The sequence below is a fragment of the Homarus americanus genome, unplaced genomic scaffold (assembly GCF_018991925.1).
Source record: "Homarus americanus isolate GMGI-L3 unplaced genomic scaffold, GMGI_Hamer_2.0 scaffold19318, whole genome shotgun sequence".
NCBI lineage: Eukaryota > Metazoa > Arthropoda > Malacostraca > Decapoda > Nephropidae > Homarus > Homarus americanus.
This window is the reverse complement of record NW_024732238.1, coordinates 1,406,376-1,417,660: the sequence shown is the minus strand read 5'-3', so window position 1 is coordinate 1,417,660 and position 11,285 is coordinate 1,406,376. Positions and strand designations below refer to the sequence as shown.

Sequence of the window (11,285 nt, the reverse complement as noted above, 5' to 3'; positions counted from 1 at the left end):
AAAATGAACAGAAATTGAACTGCTTTGTTGAATTCAAGATGGGCTTTTCTAACACGCACACGCACACACACACACACACACACACACACACACTCAATAAATATATATATAAAGAGAATTCCATGAACCATCACCCAATTATACCTTGAATTGATTTCTTGCCTCGACTTTCCCTTTCCCTCTTCCACCCTTTCCTTTCATCTCCCCTCTCACTCATTTACTCATTTTTCCCCCTACCCACCCTAGTGCCGACTCTACCTCTTGCCAACGTACCCAGCTCTTTAAGGTCAGCCTACACCTTCTATAGCTGGGGTCGCTTCACTACCTGCCCTTCGGTGTAGTCTTGTCTCCTCATCACCTCCCCTCTTCTCCTCTCCTCTTCACCTCTTCACCTCCTCTCTTCTTCTAAACATTGACTCTCGCTTCAGCTGTCAACGATTGCCTCTTGGTTACTTTGTGTGTGTGTGTGTGTGTGTGTGTGTGTGTGTGTGTGTGTGTGTGTGTGTGTGTGTGTGTGTGTGTGTGTGTGTGCTCTCTCTCTCTCTCTCATTATTTAAATTTTTATCTCTATCTCTCGTTATCTCTCTTTACCTCTCTCTTTTATCCTTACTCTTCTCTCTCTCTCTCCTGTTATACTTCTCGTGCATGGAAGCTGTGAGAGATTAACATACACTTTAACTAATCATCACAGTAAGCTATTTCATTTTTCACATAAATTTTTTTTTATCTCATACCTGTGGGTCTTTTTAAGGTAAAATTTGAAGTATTGTCTTAACAGGAGTCTAATAAAGCCTTTCACTTTAAAGGAACATTTAAAGGATTATATCGAATTTTAAGAATTATTTAAAATATTATGTTATCTCTAAAGTGACATTTTAACTTATCCCATCTCTTGTCAACATATTTAAAGGGTTAATTACCTTTAATAAAGATATTAAATCATTTTATCTCACTCACACAAAAATTTAGACACGCGACCATTTTAGAGCGAGAATTAAAACACGCAATAGTTTAAAAAGTTAGAGAATTTAAACACATCACCATTTTAAATCATTCCTTTAATTTCCTTTCCATTCCAGTCTTCCCAACACCTCCCTTTCCCTTCCTTCCCTCCATCTTGCACTTCATCTTCTCCTCCTTTCCCTCTCCTCCCCTTTCTTTCCCATCCCTCTTACACCAATCATTCCTTTCCCTCCTCTCCTCTCCCCGTCTTCCCTTACCCTCCCCTCACCCCCCCAAAAAAAAATATATCACAAAGGACATTATGAGACGATTTTTCATTCCAGGAGGGTCGAATTATCCATTTCAATTGCACGGTCAAGTTTGTATTTTTAGAGGGACTGAATTTCGAAATTTCCGGATATTTTTGACGTATCGACTCGAGCGAACAGTGAACGATACTCTCTGGTAAATATTCCTCAACTGATCGTGTTTATTTTCTTTCTTTTTTCTTTTGACCTTTTTTCTGAATGACTGGATATTGGATTTGGTTCTGATTAAATTGGACTGTTAGGTTTTTTTTCCCACGAGGGTTGTGTTTTTAAAATGACTCAATTTAGGTATTTCTAGTTAATTATTTATTTATATTTTTTTTAATAGAGTGATTTTAATGGTTTGTGAACATTACTTTCTGGGGATATATGTTTTTCTTTTAGTTGATTTGACTTTTAAACGACGATACGTTTCGGATTCTTCAATATTTCAGAAGCATCGATTTAACCAAGCTGTGGGCAATATCTTCTTCTTCGTCTTCTTCTTCTTCTTCTTCTTATTCTTCTTCTTCTTCTTCTTCTTCTTCTTCTTCTTCGGTATGTATCCTTTAAGAATTTTCCTGTTTCAGTAATTTATCTTTAGTCTCCGTAATTAGCCTCTCTCTCTTACTCCGTCTTTCGTTTCTTCCCCACTTGTCTTATTCACTGTTTCCTTCGTTTTTTTCCCCTATTTAACTAATTGGATTTCCTTATTCCCCCTCTCTTCTACACCTCTCTTGTTTATTGAGTATCTCTCTTTCCATCTCGATCGCTACTTGTGTGAAAATTTGTGGTCATTGATTTTCTTGTCTTCAACGGAATTCATCCTCTTATCGTTTATCGCCTCTTTACCACTTCCTTCCTTTATTACTTGTTTCATTGCGTGTGTGTGTTTTTTTCTTGAATATTTCCCCTTTCTATTCATCTCTCTCTCTCTCTCTCTTTATTCCTTCATTCTCTCATCGTCTTTCTCTTCACCATATTCCTCTTCTAGCGTTCTCTTTTTTATATCTCTCTCCTCCTCTCCTTCAATCATCGTTCTCGCTCTCTTTTTAATACGTGTTTCTCCATTTTGCTTATCTCTCTTTTCGTTCTCTCAGTCCCTCCTTTAGTTATCTCAGCAACATATTCTCACATTCTCTTTTTGTTTACCCCTTCTTCCTCTGTTTCCTCCTACTTCGCCATTCCTTTTAATTTCCTTCTCTATCCGTCGTTGATTCTTATTTTTCTTCTCATTCCTTAGTCTCCCCCTTTCATCTCTCTCTCTCTTCTACATCCTCCATCTCTGTCTACTGAATTCCACTTTCTATCCTCTTCCCCTCTTCTCCCTCTCTCTTCATTTTCCTGCCCCTTCCCATTTCCACTCTCCCTATTCCTGTTTCTTTGCTCCTCCACCTAACCTAACCTAACCTCCCTCCCTCCCTCCCACTCTACTTACAGATACTGCTGAAGGAAGTATTGAAGACATCAGGCCCAGGGTAGGTTGAATTGCCCTGATATTGCCTTCCAAACCCTGTGCCAAGTCGTCAAGGGGCCGAATAACTCAGGTGATGGGGGAATTTCCCTTCCTTAAATCCCCTCTTAGTAGATTTTACCCGATTAGGGATTAACCTGGTGGTCCTCGGCGGGAAATCTGGGGGAATTTGGGGTAAATTTTCGGATGCAGGGAAGAATTTTTTTTTCTTGCTTTTATTATTATTATTATTATTATTTTTGAGAATTATGAAGAATAGTTGAGTTACTAAAGACTATAATAAACATGTACACGATTATACATCATTATACATAGTCGTACTTGCATCTAATATACACTCAAACACACGCACACACACACACACACACGCACACACACACACACACACACACACACACACACACTAACACGTCGTAATGGTCTGCCATATCAATTCACCCATTTGATGAAATTATTGCTCATACAGGATTTTGCCATCGCGGGATTTATCCACCGGTTGAAATACGTGAATCATAATGTAATTGACCAAATGTATGTCGACTAATTTCTCGTATGATTTAATGGAAGGTATGATTTTAGCTGTCAGACATCCGGTTGAGAGAAGTGTGTGTGTGTGTGTGTGTGTGTGTGTGTGTGTGTGTGTGTGTGTGTGTGTGTGTGTGTGTGTGTGATTTATGGGGTGGTGTAATGCGTCTAGTGTGGCAGCATTATATTTAGTGTTAAGGTGCAGGCACTGTTTGCTTCCGCTCGTTTTCAGCTACCGCCTGGCTACCATCGTGGCGAACAGGGAAGCAACTGCGTAAGTCTTCTGCCAGTATACAGCCTCTTCACCATCAAGACTCCTGCAGTGCCTCCTCGTGGTAACACGGTAACTGGGTTACTCGTGGGCCAGGCTGAACCAGCAGGGATCTCGGAGCAGCAGTGGGCCAGAGAGACGGCGCATAGGTCTACTGGCATATGGACACGTTCTGACTCTACCAACCTTGCCCTGCTGCCTTGCGGATTAACCTTGGTAGGTATAAGGTTATGGAGAAACCCCGAACGAAGAATCTGTAGTGAAGCCCACATCAGGCAGACATGCTTACAGAGATCCAGTAAGACCCCAACGATGATATAGCTGGAGGTGACCAACAAGGAACCAACGACTATACGGGTGGATGAAGCAATGTAAAATGGTGTCGTTGTTGCTCCGAGACTCAACTGTAAGCAGACGCCACCATCTCCTCTCCACATACCAGGAAAAATACAACATACGACCCCCTGAGAATTATAACCATGCCTGAGAGAGATCCATAACTTGGAATGTGTCTCCAGGCAGTGACCCAACCTCTGACACGGTGATACATGGCGCGTGATACATGACACGGTGACATATACTATTCATAAAAGAATGGGAAAAGGAGGAGAAAAGGAGGACCAATGAAAGAGAGAGTCTTCTTCTTGCAAGGCAATTCTCCACACTCATCCCATTCCTTTTCTATGACCCTCGTTCCAAACTCTCACAAATTTCTTATATTTAATGTGTTTTTTTCCACCTTTGACTCACTTCCTTTCTTCAATCTTCATTAATTTTAACTTTGACCTGCCTACATATATCGTGAAGTCTTTTGCCAGACCCAAGAAAGAGATGAGAGAACGGGTGATAAAGTTGGGGGTGGCACAGGTTGAAAGGATATGTCGCCTATAGGAACCATTGATGTGCAGTGAGAGGATACTATGGTGGCAATTGTTTTATTGGGGAAGAGCCAGATATTTTTTTTTTCTATTGGGTATTTGGCTTATTATTTCTATACCATTTTCTCTATTAGTCTCGTTATACCTCTTCTTTATATTTCTCAATTATTTCTTTTATTTCATTTGCTCGTAGTGAGTTATCTCAAATCAGTGATTGATTGAAGAGCTATTTTTTTTTATTGTCTCTTAAAGTACAACAACACGCATGTGTACTGTCCCTAACACACACCGTCACTTATTTTACACTCATTCACACACACGACTTGCTGACACTCTTAGTCGACAGCCTCTATGGTCACTCTCCACTGTCACCTCCACAGTCACCTCCACACTATCACCTCCACACCATCACCCTCCACACTATCACCCTCCACACTATCACCTCCACACTATCACCTCCCACCTCACCCTCCACTATCACCCTCCCACACTATCACCTCCACTACTCCACCTCCACTATCCCCTCTACACTACTCCACCCTCACTATCACCCTCCCACCCTCCATAGTCACCCTCTACTGTCACCTCCACAGTAACTTGACATACACGTCCTATCGATCTCATTATAAGTACTTTAATAAGTTGTCGCAGTCCTATGTCGCCAGGTAAATCCACACTGATTGCTTTTATGCGTTTAATAATTCTGGGATTTAAATTTAACTTTCATTATTTTCAAGAACATTGAGATCATTAGTAGGTGAACTGGTCTATTTATAATACATTTATACATAAGTTTGGAGAATATTTCATATCTGTCTGTCTGTCGATATCAGCCCCGATATTTCACTCTAATATAAATTTCCGTTGGGATAAGTTCGATTAATTTAGAGGGTGGTTAAGGTAAGATGGGTTAAGCTTAGGTTAGGTAAGGTTAGGATGATAGGTTGGGTTAGGGTTTGGTTAAGGATTAAGTCAGGTTTCTCGTCCGGGTGCAGCAATTTTCGAGCCATCACTTATATTTGTCCATATCTTCTTCTTCTGCTGTATAATTTCACTTTCTTTGTCTGCTAAACTTGGTGCTTGTGTTATCTTAATCACACACACACACACACACACACACACACACACACATTTGCGTCATCACTTCGTCATCATCAACGTCGTAGGTGAACGTCCCTTTCATCATACCTTAACACACACAAAGCGCTTTATAAAACATGAGAATGTAAAAAAATAATATTTAGATAACACTCCAAATAACGTAATAATAAGACGCCCAATATAATAACAATAACAGGTGCGCTACAAACAAAAGTCATGGATCTGTAAAATTACGTCACATCAAGAGGTCATTAGCGACGTACTACCATGCGTCATGCTTACTAGCGTAATCCTGCCTTATTAGACCGAGCAACGACACGCGCAAGTGGCAGACGTCGTTAGTATGTCCTATAATTAGTGGGAATTTATAGCTGTTCCTGGCAATTAAAGGATGTCATGAATTTGGGGCATATATGCGGTGTTGGAAGGCGAGAAAGGGTTGTGGCATTCGTGGTGGTGAGTAGTAGTGATGGTAGTGATGGAAAGGTGGTGAGTGTTAGTAGTGGTAATAGTGGTGGTGGTGGTGGTGGTAAAGTAGTAGTGGTAATGTAGTGAAGTGAAGTATTGGTAGTGGTGGTGGTGTGGGAGGTAGTGGTAGTGGTAGGAGTGGTGGTAGTAGTAGTAGTGTTGGTAGTAGTAGTAGTGGTGGTAATGGTACTAGTGCTGTATGCACGATGGTTTAATGATGGTGGTAGTAATTGATAGTAGTAGTGGTGAGTGACTGGTGGTAGAAGTAATAATGGTGGTGTGGTAGTGGTGGTGGTATTGGAGTAGTAGTAGATAGTAGTAGTAATTAGTGGCAATTATATATAATATCCTTGTCGAGGAAAATGATTGTCTCTATTCAAGTTGCCAGTTAAATAGTTGTACTCATCAAATCTCGTTATCGTACTCAAAGTTTAAGTAACAATACTCAAGAGGTTTAACCTTATTATGTTATAACAGCACTTCAGCATCTTGGTATTTAACGTGTAATAAGGTAGGAATTATTCTGCATCAACAGTTACAAATTATAAGATAAAACCGTGTTGTCAGGGGCTAAGGAGATTTGACCTCTGCTTCGTGACCAATTTATCTTAATGAGCTGAATACTTAACGAGCACAGATCACGGGATTCCATCATCCCCCACTAGGGTCCTCAAACACCTGGCAATTACATAGCCATAGTCATGGTTGGTAGGTTTCCTTCTCTAGATAAGAATATGAATGATGACCTTTACCCGCAACAAGAAGAACTATCAGCTGAACCAAGTCTGTCAGTAGGCGGACGACAACACGGATCAGATTGAAATACTTGGACATGGAATTTGACAAAATAAAATATAAAAGTCACTTAGTCAGTCTGGTTCAGGACCTGGCTATCCAAACAAGGATAAAACAGTAATTATAGAACAACAGGATCACCTGAAGATTAACCCCAGTTTGTTTCACCTGATGATTAAACTCCAACGCTAACAGGATTAGGTTGTTGAGTTAGGTTATATTATGCTCAGTTAGATTAGCGTTAGGATGACAGCCCTATCTAGATGATCCGAGACTATCTACAACACTGTACAGGAAAAGCTGCAGTATCCTACACGTAGTCAGTCCTCTCTTACCTAGTAGACCCTCTGACAGGCGTCACTGTCTCACCTCTGCCCTGGACCCAGGTTGAGGAGCGAGCTAAGACTACTCGCAGGTTTGGGAGCTGGACAGAGACAGAGGACTCTTGGTGAATCTACCTCCATGTCTGCCTCAGAGTACCACAGTGACCACCACAGGACTCACCAGCTGGCCTCTATGGTCACCCTCGCCTGAGCATCTCTCCCACGCCTCCCCCACCCTCAGGATAACCAAAGGTGGAACAAATAACAAGAATATAAACAAAATCCACCATTATCAAACCAATAATTGTTTTATGTCAAGCTGAACTTTTAGGATGACCCACAGCTCCACTTTAAATGATTAAACCCATAAAAATAGTTAATTATATGTCTCTGGCTTTACAAGAGGCAGGCAAAACAACTATTAAAGGTTGGGATAAATATCCCAAGTTCACCATCACAAGAAGACATTAAAGCTTAACAGACAGACACACAACAAAAAACAAAATAAATCACCTCTGACATCATCAAGTTTCGGAAGACAATCTTAAAAGGCTTAACAAATATAAATATTCCCGAAAAGATATAACAAGGCCTCTGGAAAATCTTATTAAAAAAAAAATATTTAGTATCAACACCCGGAGAATTAAACAGTTACAGAAAAAGTGTTGGGTTGTCTTACTTTCTCTATTTACTTCTTGATATCCATTTTTCACATTTCTCTTTGTTTTCCTTTCACCCCTCCTTTCAATATATTTTAACCAATAATATATTAATATTTAAAGACAGAAACAGACAAGATTTATGAGGACTCAAATGTAACCTTAACACACACACACACACACACACACACACACACACACACACACACACACACACAAATATTACTACTTCTACTCTATATAGAATAATTATTTCATTTCCCCACCATCACAACTCATTCATTATGCAATAATAAATAATGATCGATGTTAGCACCAATAAACTTTACCAACATTTACTTCATAATCAAGGCACATCTGTTTTTAATTTTGAGAAAAAAATAAATTAAATTCCTGAATTGATTTTTTTATCAGTATAGTTAATATTTTTTGAAAGCCAAAATTGATTCGATCATTACAGTCATATTCAACACATTCTATGAACCTAAACTGGTAAATCACTTCTCTAAAACTCTGTAATATTCACACGACAAAAGAGACAATTCGATCAAAATATCAAGTTCAAAGATAAAAGTAGCCAGATTCCAGCAAAAAAAATGCAGAACCAAAGAAAATGGTCAAAACTAGAATTTTAACCGGAAAAATAGAATCCAAACAAAAAATATCTCTAGAAAAAAAACAGCAAAAATATCCAAAATCGAAAAAAAATAACATATTCAAAAAAGAAGACTGTCAAGATTGTCCACCATGAAAAGGATAAAGAGGGGATAAAGAAACTCTCCCGAACTCAATGAGAAAATAAAAACAAAAGATCAGCTTAAGACCTTTGGAGTATCACTCCTAAATTATTCATCCACCTTCACTTTCTTACTCAAGTGAACCCATAATTCCTGATTCACAGGAATTAACTATACAAGATTCAACTCCCGGAAATTGTTCAACCAGGGTCTCAGTTTACTTCTCCAACCAACCAATTGACGTGTAATGGAAAGAATAACCTAAAAATCCTTCCAAAATTCAATTTGCATTTTGTAAGAATTTAGATAATCTTTCTTAATATATCACAGATATTTTCGTCCTCATTAACTTACCCGGTGCCAGCTGTGCTGAAAATTCTTATATATTAACTACAAAATTCTGGACACAGCAACTAACAAAATTCTTGAACTGCTTGAAAATTCTTATATATTAACACAAAAAAAAAAAATTTCTGGACGGAGCATCTTACAAAATTCTTGAACACTGCTTAGAAAATTACAGTCTATTAACTGAGGTCTACAGTGTCATTTATATACGCAAAATGTTGATTAAGTGCCAAAAGGTCACTCCGATGTCTCTAACAAACCAACATCAGAATTGGGGTCGTCACTATTTTTACCGCTTGAGTCACAGTTAACCCAACAATCAAGACACTATCTTCTTTGTCTCTGAGGGTTGGTGACTACGGCCCTCCCCCTAAACATTTTTTAAACCTAACCTAACCTCCCAGATAGTGTCGCTGGTGATCCCCAACTTAAATTTATCCATCCATCTCAATCTCTGACTTCCCCGACCTCCTAAATTCTCACCACTACACTCTCTTCTACTATTACTCATTTCACAACCACAAATTGTTCCAGATTTATTGTCTCTCATCACAGTTCACTTCGCTTCACGACTTACAATAACCCAGACAAGTTTATAAGAAAAGACGTCGTCGTCCAGACCTTAACACCAGATGGATGACTAAATGTATTCTACTTGCTCTACCCTCAATTAAAACCTCCGCAAAAGTAGGATGCAACACACGTACATTAAATGTCAACTGGTTTCCGAATCTTGAAGGATCATACATTAAATTGTCCTCGTAACTGGACACGTAAGACCTCCTCACTGACTGGTGTTAGGATTCTCAAAGTTAAGTGAGATATTTTCATCCCGTAATTGCAGATGTAACTGGTTGACTTAAGTTCAAATACGAAAATATCTTAATGACATTAATATTCGACCAAGACTCTATCAAAACTCTACCAAGATTCTATCAAGACTCTATCAAGACTCTACCAAGACTCTACCAAGACTCTACCAAGACTCTACCTAGACTCTACCTAGACTACATATCGTATACTTTCTGTAAACACAAATTAGTGAACAGATTAAAAGAAGAGAATCATTACACACAAGAACTTAAGACTATATCAACTACTTCTATTTATATGAAAAAAAATCAATACTATTCCCAAATTCTACCACTTTTTTCAGTCTCGATTTACTCTCAAGATATTTATAAAAGATATTTTTCTGTTGTTAAAATATAAGTCATTGAGGACTGGAGGGTCATTATCTCCCCTCATAAATACTGTGTCCTCGAATCGTCTATCTCGTGGATGAAAAAAAATCAGCTGGTTTTTGCACACTGACTATCAAAAACATACAGACCCAACCTGTCTCTCTCTAACATTAACACCTGGCTTATCACTTCTGCTGTTTTATCCTCTAAGTGGTATAAAGGAAATAGATTGTGTAGGGAAGCAAAACGAAGACGAAACCACCCTAACGCTAATCCAACCCTAATCCTAATCTAACCAAACACCTCGTTAGGTGTGCAATCATCAGGTGAAATAAGCGGTGGTTCTTAATCTTCATGCATCAATCACCTAAATAAATAGGGTAAAACAAACAAGGAACAGAAGATAAATTCATTTCGCTCAACTCGCCAAATACGATAAAACGACTTGACAAACACTGCAGACTAAGACGAATAAACCCTCAAGAAAAATAAAACAGCAGACAGAATCGCGCGAAGCACTCGTCAACCCTCCCCTCAGCGTAAAGACATATAACCAAAGCGAATAAAAACGCCATAATACATCCAAAACGCATACAGTTCAAAGAAATTCAACAAAACAGAGTGTCCAGGAAGGTAATGGAGCAACAACACGCACCTCACTCCATCCCTGCCCTACCATTCCCCAACATCCGTCGTGATGGAACGACCACCAAAATAGCAAAGAACGCTCAACACAGCAGTCCCCATTCCCCACAGGCAACCACACTACCACAAGGCCTCGGTAAGCCTCTAATAACACACCGCCATTGACGGCTTTAAACGCTCCATCTCCGTCATGGGCAATACAATGCCTTTGTCGCGATGCCGCACCCCGCCACCAGAGGATGAACCAGTCCTTCACCAAAGAAACAATAAAGGTAGCACGACTCAGAAACACCTTGTACCGTGTTTACACTGCGATGACGCTGCAGGTGATGCATTTACTACTACTACATACTACTACTAATACTACTACTACTACAAATAAAATAAATAATATAATAATAATAATAATAATAATAACAACACCATAATATAATAAATAATAATAATAATAATAATAATAATAATAATAAACATATTATAATACAGCATAATAATCGCCCCCACCGTCCAAACATCGATGACGGACGAAGCCCCATGTCACTTGTCGATTACCGGCAGCCACGATACACCTGAGCTTTATTTATCATTCAGCCTTGACCCCAGATGAGCTAAACCGCATCTGCCGCG

At 39.2% G+C, this 11,285-nt stretch overlaps 1 protein-coding gene across 1 annotated transcript; it reads right to left on the bottom strand.

Moving 5' to 3' along the window:
• Positions 1-1,693: 1,693 nt before the first annotated feature.
• On the bottom strand, positions 1,694-2,286 carry LOC121868205 (protein FANTASTIC FOUR 1-like). Its single transcript, XM_042368516.1, is given in 2 exon segments — positions 1,694-1,817; positions 2,207-2,286. Coding segments are annotated over 2 exon segments (204 nt in total).
• Positions 2,287-11,285: the final 8,999 nt, after the last annotated feature.